The sequence below is a fragment of the Antechinus flavipes genome, chromosome 1, assembly GCF_016432865.1.
Source record: "Antechinus flavipes isolate AdamAnt ecotype Samford, QLD, Australia chromosome 1, AdamAnt_v2, whole genome shotgun sequence".
In the NCBI taxonomy this organism is placed as follows: Eukaryota; Metazoa; Chordata; class Mammalia; order Dasyuromorphia; family Dasyuridae; genus Antechinus; species Antechinus flavipes.
The window spans coordinates 702,822,244-702,840,246 of NC_067398.1; the positions used below are offsets into that span (position 1 = coordinate 702,822,244).

Here is an 18,003-nt window from a genome sequence, read left to right on the forward strand (position 1 = left end):
TTGAGTTCTAAATCCAGGCTCTAAATCTATGTGAGCTCTACCACGTGGTTACCTGGAAACTGTAGAGTACCGCAATGTTGATCTCCACCAGGGCTTGGTCTTTCCACAGGGAGGAAGTTTTCCTCATGTCCAGATTCATCTTTTTGGCCACTTCCTGGAAGAAGATAGAAATGTACATTCAAAGGCCTGGTTGAGGGAAGGAGCAGAATGATATAATAGGGGAAATACAATGGATTTGGTATCAGGGGCCCTGGATTCAAAACCTAGCACAGCCTTTTATTATCGATTCATCCTTGAATAAAATAAATACTTCACCTCTCCACCCCAGTGAAGTTTTCTTATCTGGAAAATTAGGGCTTTTGACAAGATTTCCCCTATTTCTCCTTTCCATTTTGGAATCTGTGAATCTCTCAGGGCTTTCATTTCTGTGTCTCTATTTTCACATTTGTGAAGTGAATAAAAGACTACTCAGGGTTACTTCTAGCTTTAAATATAGTTTTCTGTAGTCGTAGATGACCCATTCTTTGAGTATCCGGATGAAGGGGAAGATGAATAGAATCAAGTTGGTTCAATTAGTTCCCCTCTCAGAAAGATATCCTTGAATTTCCCAGAATATGAATGATTTATCTTTCAAACTCTAAATATTTTAAAATTTTGATTTAATTTTTCTGTTACATTTTAAGTTACTGTCTCCCTCTCTACCCTGCATAGAGGCCACCATTTAACACAGATTTATAAATATATATATAAGACCAAAATATGCGTATATCTTTTTATTAGTTCTTTCTCTGGAGGTGGAAAGCATCTATCTTCATAGATCCTTCGAAAGTAATTTGAGTATTTATGACACTCAGACTAACATGGTTGTTCACAATTACTCCTTGAACAATTTTGCTATGACTGTATACAACATTTTCTTGGTTCTGCTCATTTTATTTTTTGTAATTTCATCCAAGTTTTTTATGTTATCATTAGAAAAATGATAATGTGTAATCAAAGCAAGAGGTCTCGCTTAAATTAGTAACAGGAACGGAATTCTGGATGAAGTGAGTTTGCCAATCCACTTTCCCCTACTAGGACAAGGAAGTTATCTTGGTCTCAAAATATTTGACAAGAAGATGATGGACAAGACATTTACTCCATTTTTACTAACTCTCAAGAGTCAACAAAGAAACAAATCCCAAAGAGGAATTATCCACTAGAAGTAGAGAGATTGTAGCGTGATCCACAGTTCAAGAAAGTAAGGTCTCCAATAAGGTGACTACAGTGAAGAAAATTAACTATTCTTTAACACTCATTTAAGGAAGATAGCAGCAGTAGAAGGATGAATCACACTATCACATCAACAAAGTAAAGAAAAATGACTTTGAAAGACTTAGGAGCTGTAGTCAACGCAATGGTCTGTCATGACTCCAGAGAACTAAAGATGAAGTGAACTACCCCTCTCATGATAGAGAAGTGATGGGTGAATTATGCAGAAGGAAAACTACTTTTTTGGACCCAGCCAATGTGGGAATTTGGTTTGTCTTGAGGGTTTTGTTTTTGTTTTATTCAATAGAATGAAAGGGAGAGAAAATAAATTTGTTAGTTGAAATAAAGTTCACTTTAAAAAGACTTAAGAATGCTGATCAATGAAATGATTAACCATGAGTCTAGAGGACTGAGGGTAAAGAATCCTAACCATCTCCTGATAGAGAGCAACTAAAGATAAAGGGTGCAGAATGAAATATATTCTTTGGACATGACCCATATAGGAGTTTGTTCTGTTTGATTATGCATATTTGTTATGAGGAAACAAAATGGCACAGTGGATGGAGAGCTGAACCTAGAGCCAAGAATCTACCCCTAGATACTTACAAGTTGTGTGTGACCCTGGGCAAATAATTCAATTATTTGCCTCAGTTTCCTCATCTATAAAATAGGCTCCCAAGGTTATTTTTGACTCTGGACAAGTCACCTATCCTGTCTGTCTCAGTTTTTCTCATGAGGAATGATATAAGGTAATTCTCTCCAGTGGTTGTTGGGAGGATCAAATGGGGTAATATTTGTATAGTTCTTCACAAATATGAAAAATGATGCAAATGTTATTGTTATTATTTTCTTTTTATTTCTGAATGAGGTAGGAGAAGTGAGGAGAAAAAAATCTGTATGTTTGTTAATTGGAAAAAAAATACAATTACAAAGAAAAAAATACTCTCATTTGGCATCCGTTCCTGACCAGCCCCCATACTCCATCAGGCACACAAACCAACCCATTGATTTGTGCTTGGGATATTCTCAGGGATTCCTCTCCTGCTGCAATGACTCTGCCAGAGCATCCCTGCTTCCTGTCTTCTGCTTACCCCATTGGGTTCTTTTAGGGTACTGCTACCTTGGGTTCAAAGACTTCTCTGTTCCCATCTAGTCTTCTGTATTTTTTTCTCTCCTCAAATTATCTTGTATTTACTTACATACAATATCTTTCTTTAGAGCTGGAAGGGACCCTAGCAACCCAGTTATGTTATAGATGAGAAAACAGAGGCATTAGGAAATTAGATGATTTGGTCAAGGTCACACAAGTACTAATAAGCAGATGTGATATCTAAATCTAGGTACTTAGCCGCTATACTTGGTACAGTGGTACTTAGTCAATGTTAGAGTGGTATTCTGCCAGTGTTCTTGCCACCATACCCTGCTATGTCCTTCTAGGAGAATATGGGTCTTTGAGAGGAGGGACTTGTTACTTTTATCTTTGTATTTTCAATGTCTGACATAATATTTTAACTTTTTTGGGAATCTGGATCTGTGATTTCATCTGCCACACCAACTCCCTCTGTCAATGCAGATTGGAAAGTATTCTGTAACTAATACTCTGAGAGTTGTCTCGGAAGTGACCTGCCCAGAGTTATGCAGCCAAGATGAGTCAGAAATGGGACTGAAACCTGGTCTTACTGAGACTGACTCTCTATTTTGGCAAGCTGCCTCCATGGACCAAACTCCACTTGGCCACTAAAATGATTTTCCTAAAGTACAAGTCCAACTGTGTCACTCTCCTCCCCAGTAAACTCCACTGGCTCCCTATTGCTTTCAAGATCAAAGACAAAAATCTTTGAAAGTTCTTTAAAACCTAGTTTCTTCCTGTCTTTCTAGTCTTCTCACACCTGACACGTCCTCTTCGATCTAGTGACAATAGCTTTCTGGCTCTTTTACAAAGAAGACATCTTTTGGCTCTGGGCATTTTCTCTGGTTTTCCCTTATTTTTGGAATGGTCTTCCTCCTCATCTCTACCTATACACTTACCTGACTTCCTTTCAACCCCTGCAAAAATCCCACTTTTTACAGGAAGCCTTGCCCAACCCCCCTTAATTCTAATACCTCCTCTCTCTGTTAATTATATCCTATTGATCTTCTCATTCCTCTCTAAATAAAAAATTTCCCATTTATTTCCTATTCTTATATCTATAGCTTATTTGAACGTATTATCTTGCCGTCTCCTCTGATAAATTGTGAGCTCTTTAAGAGCAAGGACTGTCTTTTACTTTTTAAATAAAAATGCTATTCCTAGCACTTAGAGTGCTTGGAACATATGAGGCACTTAATTAACTGCTTGGCCGACTTGTATACAGTAGGTACTTAATAAAATTCAACTGAGTTGAATTGACTGTTTCTATGGACCAGTAGATGTTCATCAACACAAACAAGCTGAAGTTCTGAGTTTTCCTTTTGGTTCTGCTGTGTGATCAGGAGCAGATTACTCAACTTCTCTGTTCATCTGTTCCTTCTTGTGAAACGTGGCTAACAATAGAAGGCTTTCGTAAAGAACAGCTTTTGAAGATAGAAACAGATCAATCCTCCATGCATCTACCAAAGCTCGCCTTGAAGATGTAATCCTCCTTTTGCCCTAACCAACAGATGGGTCTCCTAGGGAGGGAATCAGATCTACTGCTGAGAAAAGCTGGTATCGGAGAAACTGGCAGTGAGCTCTTCTCCTACTTTGTAGAAGAGAGATGGAAAGAAGAACGCATCCTTGGGTCATTCTTGCTCACGCTGGGGGTGAAGGCACTCTGGGAAATGGCCTTTATGTTGTTTTAAAGAAGCCATCTTGGGAAGGGGGTTAATGGGACTGTCCCAAATCTCCAGTGATTCCAGAGACCGCTCCATAAGCTGTCTCAGCTCCAGCTTCTAAGCCCCCAGAAAGTTCTGTATAATGACACAATGCGGGGTCTTCACTCTCTATCCTTCTCATCCCTAGCTGGGAACGTTACCTCAAGAATATTATATCGCGAGTTGTCACAGTAATCACGGACGCCAATCTCAGTGCCCATGTACCAGCCGCTGAATGGGCAAGCACTGAACTCGAGGCCTCCGATCTCCAGGAGCATGCTGGATACAGCTGGCAGACCATACCACTTCAGTCCCAGCTCCTTGAACCATGTGAACCTGGGGATAACAACACAGAGGGACCAGTTGAGGCAAGGGTGCCCTTGGACAGGATGAGGGATCCCTCAGGATGTCAGCTCTATGTACAGCACAAACTACTCTGAGGGGAGACTCAAAGTTTAGTTTTGAAAAACTCTACCAAATGGGTATAATTTGAGATGGCAACCCCTTAGGTATCATTTCCAGGGTCTCTGGATGTTTTGATTCTCTTCTCAGGATTCTAAAAGTCTTTTGTGAACCCATAAACCTTCTGTGAACTCTGCCTCTTTTTAGTTCCCACAATATTTACTGTCTTTCCATACAATTTAGCACCTACTTGCATGTGGTCTTATGTAATTCTAATAGCTGGTATTTAGAAAGCACTTACTATGTGCCAAGCACCATGCTAAGTGCTTTACAATAATATTCCATTTGATCCTCATGACAACCTTGGAAGGTAGGAGGAATTATTATACTTATTTTACAGATGAGGAGACCGAGGAAACTGTTTTAAGTGATTTGCTTAGAGTCACATAGCTAGTCCCATAATTCCCATTGTTCTTACATTACAGGTCACCTCAGGGCTAATGTAGAGATTCATGGTGAGAATAAACAGTCTAGGGCACGTTAGCAATGATGAATAGAATATGATAGAACCAGAAAAGAAGATGGTCTGGTCATGGACCTTAACTTTGCCCCTTAGAATCACAAATTTCCTTCCAAGTATGGTTTGGGTTTGAGTGTGGCCTTCTACACAAGATCCTTCCTGATCCCACTTATATTCATTCTCTCTGTCTCTGTCTCTGTTCCTGTTCTCTCTGTCTCTGTCTGTCTCTGTCTCTCTTTCCCTCTTTGTCCTTTCTTTCTCCCCTCCCTGTCTCTCTTTCTTTCTTCCTCTTTTCCTCCCTCTCTTTTCTTTGTATCTATCTTTCTCTGTCTCTGTCTCTTTCTGTAGCTGTCTCTCTGTCTCTCTTTGTCTCTTTCTTGGTCTGTCTCCATGTCTCTGTCTGTCTAAATTTGTATTACTGTTCATGTTTCATTCATCAGTAAAATACCCTCCTGGAGGGCAGGCACTATTTCCCCTTTGTCTTTGTAGTCCCAGGATCCAACCAATGATTTATGTACATCAATCCATAAGACATATGGATTAATTGAATTGAATTAGGGAGAGCAAATGTGGAGAGCCTGAATGCTGAAAGGTTGCTATACAATGGTGAAATCTAGAGAAAAGCTTCCAGTGCATTGGGCAGACACTCCTGTGGAGTATTTGTGGGGAGGTAAAGACAGTCACATAGCATGGGCTACAATCTCTGCTGCTGGCTTTCACTTAATGACATTATTGAGACATTAAAAAATTAACAAGTGTTATTCTCCTACAGTACATTTGAATCCCAAGAGCTATAACTAGGGTGGGAAAGTTGGATCTTTGTCCCATGATGCACAATACTCCTAGGCCATGTTTTCTTTCCTTCATGCTCTTTCTATAGATGATAGCATATCATATTCTCCTACATATTTGGTGCTACTGACTTTGTATGTTAGCTGAAATGGAAATTAGACATGTGAATTCCCTTATGATCAGGTCCTGTCCTGTTCCTTCCTCTTATTGCAGTTTTATCAGGACCCTGGACAGCAGCTTTCTATTTCCCCTCCATAAGGTAGCATCTCATGGTCTCCCATGGTCATTCCCTTCGTGGAGTCTTGTTTCTTGATGAGGTGTCTGAGCTCTCCTCTGCTATCTTCATGCTTTTGTCTCAGATATTAGAGTTTTTAAGTATCTATCTACTCATCTACCTATCTGTTTCTATCATCTATTTGTCTCTATCATCTGTCTGCCTTTGTCTTTATCATCTATGTCTGTCTGTCTTTTTTCTATCTATCTATTTATCTATCTATCTATCTATCTATCTATCTATCATCTATCTATCTATCTCTATCTATCATCTATGGCTGTCTGTCTTTCTGTCTATCTATCTATCTACCTATCTATATCTCTCTGTTTCTATCAACTGTCTGTATGTCTATCTTTTTTCTACTTATCTATCATCTATGGCTGTCTGTCTCTGCTTTTTTTTTTCTTTCTATTATCCTTCCTTCCTCCCTCCCTCCTTCCCTCCCTTCCTCCCTTCTTCCTTCTTTCCTTCCTTCTTTCCTTCCTTCCTTCCTTCCTTCCTTCTTTCCTTCCTTCCTTCCTTCCTTCCTCCCTCCCTCCCTTCCTTCCTCCCTTCCTCCTCTTTCTTTCTTCCTTCCTCCCTTCCTCCTCTTTCTTTCTTTCTTTCTTTCTTTCTTTCTTTCTTTCTTTCTTTCTTTCTTTCTTTCTTTCTTTCTTTCTTCATCTGTCTATCTATCATATCTCCAACAAAAAGATAGACACTTTCATTTTTCTTGCATTGACTATCATGCTGGAAAACAGCAGAGGTTCCATTGTATTTACTTGGGAGTAAATTGGAAAAAGGCAAAGGGTGCAGAGAGCCGAAGGTATGGGCACCCGCATTGTAAAGTCAAAGAAAGAGTGGTGCTCATATCATGCAGTGAATACTTATTAGCTTGGTTTAGATTAAAATCTCTGGGTCTCAGTTTCCTTATCTGTAAAGCAGATATAATAATAGTTGCGATCTCTGCTTTCCAGAGTTATTGGCAGGTTCCAATGAGGCAAGCTTGGAAAAGGCTCTACATGTGACCATTAGCATTTTCATCCTCTGGGAGTAAGCTCCCGCCTTTGCTGATACTGGAGACTGGAGACTTTGTTCTAGAATCCTTTAGCCCATCCTCAAGAAGGGATTAGGAGGCCTGAAAGGTGGGGACTAGAGGGATAGTTGGATAAAGGAACCCTTTCCCCCTGTCAGCAGATAGGCTATTTCTAACTGCTTCCCCTCTCCCTGGGCCCGGCTCACTTGGGATGTCTGATGGGCACTTCCAAAACCAGCTCCGGAGGAATCTGGAACAGCTCAGGATCATTGCCATTGGCCTGGAGCAGGAGCGGCAGGACATCAAAACGTCCTCTTGGAGGCTTCCAGCCTTGCTGAATGCATATCTGTAACAAAAGACCCCGCTTGGGTTACTCAGTGGCTTCCTGGGCACCATGACCCAGGGAGGAAGAGGTGGGGGAGATGGCCCCCAGGAGGAGCAAATAGGGATCCTTGAGGACTCCGGCTTCTAGGATCCAAACCAGGCAACAAGATGGAGTTGCTATGCGCCTGCCCACCTCCATTCCCAAATAAGTGGGGGTTCAGATGGTACTCACATCTGTGAACTCCACATTGGCAGGGTCTCCTAGGATGCTGCCATCAGGCTGCTTATAACCTGCGTATCTGATGAGCTGGGAGTTCCAGACTCTGAAGTCGTGCTTGCCATCTGTCCGCTGGGGAAATATGGTGATGGCGGATCTGGAAGGGGGGGAAGGGGATACCAGAGGTGAGGATGGAGCTGTACTCAAGGATCAGGCTTTGGGAGATGTAGTCTGGCCAGTGGGTGCAAAGTCATTTCAGCTTGGTAGCTTTACCCTCGGTAACTGTGTGACCCTGGATAAACCATCTTACCACTTTGGACCTGTTTCCTCATCAGTAAAGAGAGGGTTACATAAGATCATTTCTTTAAATTTCTGATCTGGTAATCTATCTTCTCTATAGTTTGGGTCAATGGATTCTAGATCAGTGCTTAGCAGGGCTAGTTGCTCTTCATAGGGTTTCCCTTCGACTGCCCTTACTGAAACCCAAGACAAAGTGCTATTACTTCAAGGTATTGTGGCCTTGGTCAGTTACTTTTTTATAATTTTTTTTTAGCTCTTTTAGAAATTCTTTTTTTTTTTTTTTTGATGAGGCAATTGGGATTAAGTGACTTGCCCAGAGTCACACAGCTAGGTCGTGTTAAGTGTCTGAGACCAGTTTTGAACTCAGGTCCTCCTGATTTCAGGGCTGTTGCTCTATCCACTGTGCCACCTAGCTGCCCCTTGGTCAGTCACTTTTTAAAAAAAATTAAAGAATCTTACAGAAAGTGATTTATTAATATTATTATTATTAATGATTATTAAGTTTCTCTGTTAAAAAGGACCCTGAAATCGGAGTCAAATTCCTATTCTGAGCTGTGTGACTGATATCTTTCTTCCCCTCTGATTCTTTGTTTCCTCATCTGTAAGATGGGGGCAATAATATTTACTCTCAGTCCAATAATGCTTTTGTCACGGAAGTTCAATATGACCCTTAAAGTTTAATGTAAAATTGAGGTATTGAAAATATATAGTGTCCACAAATTAATTAAAATCAATGAATAAAAATTAATTAAATATTGAATATGTTGATTAATTAAAGATGTATGAATAATTAATAGCAATCCTCCATTTTTTTCTTTTTGTGCTTTTCTTAGTGTGAGATAGGTAACTTCTGGTGTGGAAAACTGCCTCCACAAATGTGAAATAATCACTTCCTCTATAGTTTCCAAGGCAGCTTTTTGGCATGGTACATAAAGTGCCAGATTTGGAGGCAGGAAGACCTGAATTCAAATCCAGCCTCTAATACTTAATAGCCATGTGACTAGACAAATCTTCTGTTTCATCCTCAGTTTCCTCATTTATAATATAGGGAATAAGCATAGTTGTCACATTAATAAATAATTAATTTATTAATAAATAATTAAAAATAAATAATTTATTGAAATACCAGGCATTGTGCTCTGTGATACAGGGAGCAGGTCAGGAGCTGTGATTAGTCTAGTATGAAAAATTTCTGGCATAGGGAACTATCTTTACTATAGGAGGGAGAAAACTTTTTTTGCAATATGTCCTTTTTTTTTTTTTTTCCTGAGGCAATTGAGGTTAAGTGACTTGCCCAGGGTCACACAGCCAGGAAGTATTAAGGGTCTGAGACCAGATTTGAAAGCAATATGGTTTGAAGAGCTATTAAGCCAAGAGTTGGATTATTGTGAGTTTAAGGAAGATAACAGCATTTGCAAACCCAAGGGTATTATGGAAATGTGGGTTATAATTAGCCAGTTGCCTGGGGGCATTAAGAGGCTAAGCATGTCAAGGATCACATGGCACAATGCTCTGTTCACTAAGACACCTCCTTGTCCTAGAAGTTGGATCATTACTTATTGAGTGTGTTCTAGCTGGGATTCTTTTTGTGTATGGATTGGACTAGATGTCTGAGAACTCTAGGTGGCGCCATAGTGCACAGAGCTTGGAGTCCGGAAGATTCATCTTTATGAGTTCAAATCCACCTTCAGGCATTTACTGTGTGACCCTGAGCTAGTCACTTAACCCTATTTGCCTCAGTTTCCTTAATTACAAAATGGGCTGGAGAAAACAAGAAAACCCCAAATGGGTTTTTTAAAAGTCGGACAACCCTGAAATGGCTGACCAACAATGACAGCAATTCGCTCTAGCTTTGACATTCTGTGAATCTGTGAATCTGAAAAACCCTCTCAGTTCTAACTCTATGATCCCAGGATATTCCCGCTCTGACACTAATTGTGTGACTGTGGGCGACTCACGACTTCTCTGAACCTGAGTTCCCCATCTGCCAAATGGAAAGAAGGAGATTTCGCAGGGTTGTTGTGGGGAAAGTGTTTTGGAAATCTTATGGCACTATGGAAATGAGGGTTAAGAATGGAAACTTAAACAGCAGGTTCCCCACTGGGATTAGAATCCAGATCTTCTTCCTCTGAATAGGCTCAGCCGAGGGATCATCATTGTTCTCTTGTCTCCGGCGAGGAAACCTATGTTCAGGCTTATGTTGTATAAAGCCGAGAGCTCAATTTAATGCTTAAGCTAAGTATAGCTCGAGGACTTGTGGGGAACAGCCCTGGGTGGCCCTGAGCTGATATTATCATTTTTCCCCAGTCCTTGGGGTAATCCTCAGCAGCTGTGGCGGATGCCGGGAAGGGGCTGAGTCAGTGGGCTCAATGCTACTCCCACCCAAATAGTTCCCTCTCTAAGATCAGTGTGTTCCTGATCCCTTGGAAACCCAGCTCTTCCTGATCAACAAATCTGTAATTTCGGGGGAATTGAGCCCCACAAATGAACAGGGCTTCCAAAAATGAGGAGAATTCAGGAGAAACATAACTTTCTAAAAGAGGAAGCAAACCAGGGTTACCATTTGCAACCCTACTATTCTTTCCGGAGTGTGGCAGCTGGGCTGTGCAGTGATTAGAAACTTGGACTTGGAGTAGGGGAGACTTTGAATTCATATCTGACCTCAGACATTAATTGTGTGATCCTGGGCAAGTCATTTGTCCTCATATATAAAAGAGGAATAATAGCACCTATTTTCCAGAACTGTTGTGAAGGATTAAATGAGATAATTGTTATACACCTCATTATAAATTTTTTTTTATTATTATAACTTTTTATTGACAGAACCCATGCCTGGGTAATTTTATAAACCTTAACATGTTATATAAATCCTAGCTATTATTGTCAAGAGACTCACTTCTCTCAGGATGACCTGTAATCCTTCATCCCTTGTTGAACAAGTCGCTTACTTTCTAGAAAAAGTTTTGTCATCTGAATAATGGGTAATTTTAGCACTGTTGAATTTAGAGTTAGAAAGGGTCAAGGGTTCTTAATCTTTTCTGTGTCTTCTTTTCAGAATCATATTTTGAAATGTACACAATCACATAGGATTACAAAAGAAAGTAATTATATTGAAATACAATGATGGGGGCTGCTAAGTGATACAGTGGATAAAAGCATTAGTCCTGGAGTTTTTGAACTGGAGTTCAAAAACAGTCTCAGAGGAGCCGCTAAGTGGTGCAGTGGATAGAGCACCAGCCCTGAAGTCAGGAGGATCTGATTTCAAATCTGATCTCAGACACTTACGACTTCCTAGCTGTGTGACCCTGGGCAAGTCACTAAACCCTAATTGCCTCAGCAAAAAAAAAAAATAGTCTCAGACACTTACTAGCTCTGTGACTCTGGGCAAGATACTGAACCCAAATGCCTCCCCTTAAAAATATTCCCTGTCTCCCAGGGAGTGAAAAACTTTCCAGTCTGTGTAATTTTGGGCGTCACTTGACCCCATTTGCCTCCAAAAAAAAGGAAAGAAAAACAACTATTAAAATGTTTTAAACAATGTTCTTTGTACTTTGTATCAATTCAGATAAAAATTGAATGAAAAAATGCATTTCTATACTTTTGATTAGAAATCCTTGGTTGAATCCACTAAAATTTTATAGGAAGGGAAATCTGTGATTGAGACTCCACGATTTTGTAGTTCTTGAGTCTGCGAGAGCTTCATTGATGGAGGAAAGCCTTTGGATTCCCCTTCCCAGGAGGCCGTGTTAGCTCAGCAGGAAGGTAACATCATCTAGTGTGTATGCTGAGTTTTGAGAAAAGTCTAGGCGTCTTCTGGAAGTGGCAAGAAGGGGGATACAGGGTCCTAGCTGAGGGAGAGGGCAGACAAGGGAAATGGCCGTTGTGAGCTGAGCACTAGCATCCAATCCAGAATTTGACGTTGATATTTTATTGATGAAGAAATTGCCAGAGTTGGCCAAGAGGGCTTCTGAAGTACCGTACAAAGAATATCTCCTCTGAAATCCAGCCACTACCCTGCCCCGTGATATCGTATGGAGTAAGGCGAATCTTTAGCAACTGTCTTACTCCCATAACTCTACATGGTATCCTGCCATCAAAAGGATTCATCCAGCCTGCTGAGCAGACACAGCAGAGTCCTAGATCTGAGCACATTTAAAGGAAGCAGAGAGACCACTTAGTCCAAGCAAAGATTCTCTAATCAGATACTTCTGAAATCAGCTAGCATCTCTCAGGAAAGTCCAGATGATGGTTTGATGTCTTTGGGGACAGTTAATAGAGAGGTATTTTACTTTTTTTTTTCTTTTTCTATTTTTTTTACACTGAATAGTGTTTTATTTTTTCCAATTTCTTGTAAAGATAATTTTCAATATTCATTTTTATAAGATTTTCAGTTTCAATTTTTTTCTCCTTTCCACCTTTCCCCACTCCCTTTCCCAAGACAGCGAGAAATTTGATATAGGTTGTACATGGGTGTTTAATGTTTTAATAGCAACCCATGTTTCTAAAATGCTTGAAGGTTTACAAAGGATTTTTTTAAACAATAATCTTGTAGATGACAGAGGACCAGCATGATTATCCCCATTTAATAGATGAGAAAAATGAGATTCGGAGAGATTAAGTTAAGCTAACACAGCTCACGAGAGGCAGAGTAAAAACTCAAAGCAAGATTTCTGGATTCTGAAGTCCAGTTTTCTTTCCATTATTTAATAAAACACATTAAGCTTTTTTAGCCCAGCATCCCCTCTGAGCTCACCTGAGGTTCCCTTTGTTTGTGGCATATTTGACATGATTACAGATGTAGTTGAACATCCCGTGGGCTGTGGTACAGTCTCGTGCATCAAACACCTGAAAGAAAAGCATTGTAGGATGACTCCCCCGATTCCTTCAGACCAGACCGACTCTTTCCTTCCTCCCTTTTCACCCTTAATGATTATTTTCTAATGATTATTTTAATGATTATGACTGCAGTACTGAGCGCTAAAAAGGACAGTGTATTATTATTTATCATTTATTATACTGTTCAAATCTAACTTTGTGTGACTAGAAATTGCCTAGGGAAATATGGTAGTTTCAATCTCTAGTCACATAAAATTAGATTTGAACAGTATAATAAATGACAAATAATGATCTGTAGGACTTCAAAGATGAAATAGTCTACAGAGGAGAAACCAGAACAATAAAATCAATAAAATATATTTGCAAGATTTGTAGAAGATCAGAGATTTAACACGGGAACAAACCTTTAGAGATCAATTTTCTCATTTTAAAGATAAGGAAAATGAGGGCCAGAGGGAATTAAATGACTTGCCTGAGACAATACAACTACTAATTATAACCATCAAAGTAATGATAATTAGCATTTATATAGAGCACTACAATCTGCAAAGCACTTTATAAATATTATCTCATTTTATCCTTCTTACAGTTGGGAGGTGTTATTATTATGCCTTTTTTACAGAGGAGGAAACTGAGACGGAGGTCAAGTGACTCACCTAATGTCATACAGCTATTAAGTGTTTGAGGCAGGATTTGAACTCGGGTCTTCTTGACTATAGGTCCAGAGTTCAAAACTTCTCTGTTACCTAGTTGTTGGTATGCCCTTAGAAACTTCACAGCTATTCTTGTTAAGTATTCTCTTTATTTTATTTTATTTTTTGATCCATTTAAACCTGTTCATGGATGTGGGTTTGAATTTGGGCCCTGCCACTTGCTAGCTGTATGACTTAAGTTTAAGTCACCTTCCCATTCTGGGTCCTCAGTTTCCCCATTTGTAAAATTTAGTTTGATTCAATGACCTCTGAGATCTTTTCCTTCCCCAAATCCATGAGCCTCAGTATTACATTTCTTTCTATTAGATGTGCCAATAACATCTAATTGCTCTAGAACCACACCTCAGAGGAGGAACCTCAGAGGCCAGCTGGCCCAGCCTTCTCATTTTATAGAAGAGTAAACTGAGTCTGGCAGAGAGGAAGGATCTTGCCCAGGGTCACTGAGTTGGGATTTGAACCCTAGACCTCTAACCCCCAATGGTACACTTTTCTCCTGAACTGCTGTCACTCTAATCAGTCAGTGTTTCCATCATCCTGATACTGCTGTCTTTGTGTCACATGATTTTATACAGTTCTTTACAGATTTCTTTCTATTTCTCTTAGTGATTTATTTTAAAGGAATCAGGTTATAATATTCCATGATCTTGATATAGATGTGATTTGTTCAACCATTCAGACTTAATTTCTCAATGGCCTGGAGCCACGTTGGGACGCTTTCTTATTATAGTCAGCCAATGTAATGTCCCACTGCTCCTTCCTCTCATATTGTAAACCAGATCTAGGAATGGGGAGAGGGAGAGAGAAAGAAGGAGAGGGGGACAAGGGAGGGAATGAGGAGGAGGGAGGGGGAGAAAGAGGGAGGAAGGGAAGGAGAGGATGAGGGAGAGTGAGAAGGAGAAAGGGAAGAAGAGGGAGAGAGAAAATATAGAAAAGAGGCAGAAAGAGAATAGAGAAAGGGGGGAAGAAAGGGAGAGAGGGAAAGATGAGAAAAGTGAGACCGAGAAAGAGGTGGAGAGAAAGAGATGGAAGAGAGGCAGAGAAATAAAAAAACAGAGAAAGAGGGAAGGGAGAGAAGAGGGAAAGGAGAGAAGGAAGAGAAAGAGGGGGAGAAAGGATGGAGAGAGAGAAATAGAAGAGAGAAGGAGAGAGGGAGAAAGAAGAGGAGAGGTGAGAAAGTATATTGTGTATTTATGGGAGAAAAAAAGAGACAGACAGAGAAATGGATTTAGTCCTCACCTGCAGCTTGGACCACTGGATCCTGCCCACACAGCGAGAAGCATTTCTCCAGGCATGTTTAGCTCCATAGATCAGCTCTGTGTCTTTCAGCTGGTAGGTGCTGGTGGTTTCTATCTCCCTGTTTACTTCTTCCAGTCTATCTGTGTGGGCTTTGGAGCCAAATCTGAGTGGGAAGGACAGATAGAGGAGATGGGAAATCACTGATGTGAATTATTAGTGATTGGGTTCACACTGTCCTGAGTCACACAGATTCTATCTATTGGTCTCAGTTTAACCATTTGCAAAATTAGAGACTTTGGGAGTCTCATATGAGTTCTCAAATGACTATTCTCCAATCCAACCCACCTCCCTCTTTCTTTGATATTTTAAGGATCTATAATTTGGATGATTATGTTGGAGAGACAGTGTGCTATGGGAACTAGACAGCTAGCTTCAGAGTTGGGTAGTCTTGGTTCCAATATGGCCTCCAATAGATGTGATTTGTGTCATCTTGGACAAATCATTTAATCTCAAGTGTCCCTGGCAACAGTCTTAAGACTAAGCTGTAAAAAGGCCAAGTCTTGTTGGTAGAGGAAGTTTTCTTCCAGAAGTTCCCTATTTTGGTAAAATATTGGTTCCAGTCCAAAATATTTTGTTGGAGTAAGTACTATCCCCTTTCCCTCCATCCCAATTCAGATTGCAGCCTCTTTATATTTAAGTCTTCGGGAACTGTAGTCATTGAAAAATTCATTACTTCATGACCCACTGGGGGATTAGGTAAATTCTTAGGCTAGCTTGGCAGGTCCCCAGACCCTAGATACACAGTTCATCACTAGGCTTTCACTCAAGTTCTTTCTTGGAAGGACTTGACAAAGCTTCTATTTCATTGGCATAGATTTCTAGAATTGAGAGTCACCCATACATCATGATGAGGCTTTGAGAGAGGATGTCAAATAGGTAGAAGGTCCTTCTATTTGATTAAAAAATCCTGGGATTCTCAGGACTTTTTTCCCTTTCATTCATTCAGCAACCATTCATTAAGAGAAGGGTTACAAATAGGCCCCCTGCTGGGGGAGATGACTTAGGTATGTAATGTCCCTGCCGTCATGGAGTTTAACCATCAAAGCAGGGGATAAAGATAATCTAGAACAATGTGCTAAGTGTACTAGGAACATGAAACTTCCACCTGCCTCTTTATAGATGAATAGTATTGATCAATGAACTCTTTGGCCAAGGGAAAGAGTTGCTCTTTAGTTCGGACATCTTCAGGCTTCCGTATGTGTTGGGAGGGGAACATGATGGAACCCATGCAGATCTGTCCAGTGCAAGCTGTGTTCTAGAGGGAAAGAAGAGAAACAGAGTGAGGAGTTGGCCAGTGAAATACAAATGGTAAATACTTTTGTGTTTTTTGTCTTCCCCCATTAGAATGTAAGTTCTTTGTGGCCCGGGACTGTAATTTCTGTCATCTTTTCTCTCCTCTCACCTCTCCTTTCCTCCCCTCTTTTCCTCTCCCTTCCCTTCCCTTCCTCTTCTCTTTTTCTCTCTCTTCTCTTCTCTTCTCTTCTCTCTCTCTTCTCTTCTCTCTTCTCTTCTCTTCTCTTCTCTCTTCTCTCTCTTCTCTTCTTTTCTCTGCCCTTCTCTTCCCTACTCTTCTCTTCTGTCCTCTCTTCTTCTCTTCATGATTCTCATCTCTCCTCTCCTCTTCTCTCTTCATTATTTTCTCCTTTCCTCTCCTCTCCTCTCTTCTCCTCTCTTCTCCTCTCCTCTCTTCTCCTCTCCTCTCCTCTCCTCTCTTCTTCTTTTCTTCTTTTCTCTCCTCTCCTCTCCTCTCCTCTCCTCTCCTCTCCTCTCCTCTCCTCTCCTCTCCTCTCCTCTCCTCTCCTCTCCTCTCCTCTCCTCTCCTCTCCTCTCCTCTCCTCTCTTCTTCTCTTCATGATTCTCATCTCTCCTCTCCTCTCCTCTCCTCTCCTCTCCTCTCCTCTCCTCTCCTCTCCTCTCCTCTCCTCTCCTCTCCTCTCCTCTCCTCTCCTCTTCTCTCCTCATCTTTCCTTTCCTTTCTCTAATGCTTAGTCTTGTTTGGCAGATAGTAAATACTTTATGAGGACTTATGATCTGCTTGTCTGCCTGTGATCAAAGTGAGGGTCCTGATGGTCATGGAGGCATCTGCTTGTCTCCCTGCTTAATAAGCCTGATCTTAGCAGCACCAGCCAGCCTCACAAACTTGTCAAAGATGATTTTATATGGTGGGAAGAACAAAAATAAACCTTCATCTTAGAATCAGAGTCCTGGGTTTGAATTCTGGTTCTGAAATTTACTAATACATTGTATAGCGGATAAGACTGAACCTCAGTTTCCTCATTTGCATAACAAGAATAATAATATTTGCCCAATCGGCTTCACAGAAAGAAGGCTTTGCAAACTGTAGTGCACTACACAAATATATTGCTGCCATAAAGATTATCAGAGCATAGAGTTAGAACCAAAGAACCTAAGGGGCCATCTGCTCCAAATGCATCATTTTACAGATCATTTTGCAAAGGCAACTGAGTCCTAGAGAGGGTAAGATTTACCAAAATCCATACAAGGATTGACTCTAAATTCAATGCTCTTTTTCTACCATGGTCATTTACAAGGAGACAAAGCTGTATTGAGAGATATATCATCCAGGAACATAGAAGGGAAAGGATGGTCTCTTTGGAGTCTGACCTGGTCATATTGTGTCTAATCTGGTAGGATCTAAGTGATCATCCGGTCTGATCACTTCAATTTACAAAAGTGGAAACTGAGGTCCATTGAAGGGATGTTACTTGCCCAATAATACTACACAGCTAGTTAGTGGCAACATCTATATGAGAATTTAATTCCCCTTGCTGCCTTCTCTTGAGCTCTTTGTGCTATACCATGCTGATGCTACTTAGAGGTGGCACTGGGTAACATTCTGGGCACTATGTTTGAGAAACAACATGGATAAGTTGGAGAGTTCTGGAGAACAGCAATCAAGGTTGTGCAGGCCCTCCAGTTTTATATCACAGGAAAATGGGAGGCAACTTGTTACAGAGGAAAGAGCTCTGGATTTGAGTCAAAAGACTTGGGTTAAAAACTTGGCCTTGTCACACATCACTGGGTGAGCTCGGACAAATCCTTCATCTTTCTGGGGCTGAGTTTCTTCATCTGATTTTGAGGTCTTTTTTTTTTAAAGCTCTTGATTTTTTGACTCTCTGAATTGGACATGTTCAGCCTGGAGAAGGAAGGCTGAATGGGTGTATGATGGCGGTCTTTGAACATCTGAAGGTCTACCACATGGAAGTTTGT

At 40.6% G+C, this 18,003-nt stretch overlaps 1 protein-coding gene across 1 annotated transcript in view; it reads right to left on the reverse strand.

The window, feature by feature from the left end:
* The window catches only part of NOS1 (nitric oxide synthase 1), a 149,135-nt gene that overhangs the window by 54,507 nt on the left and 76,625 nt on the right, over window positions 1-18,003 (reverse strand). Inside the window, exons 5-11 of the mRNA XM_051972873.1 lie at window positions 15,882-16,027; window positions 14,713-14,875; window positions 12,681-12,772; window positions 7,643-7,784; window positions 7,293-7,432; window positions 4,245-4,419; window positions 53-154 (exon numbers count right to left, since the gene is read on the reverse strand). Of these exons, the coding sequence (XP_051828833.1) occupies window positions 53-154; window positions 4,245-4,419; window positions 7,293-7,432; window positions 7,643-7,784; window positions 12,681-12,772; window positions 14,713-14,875; window positions 15,882-16,027 (960 nt within the window). The remainder of the gene's footprint in view (window positions 1-52; window positions 155-4,244; window positions 4,420-7,292; window positions 7,433-7,642; window positions 7,785-12,680; window positions 12,773-14,712; window positions 14,876-15,881; window positions 16,028-18,003) is intronic.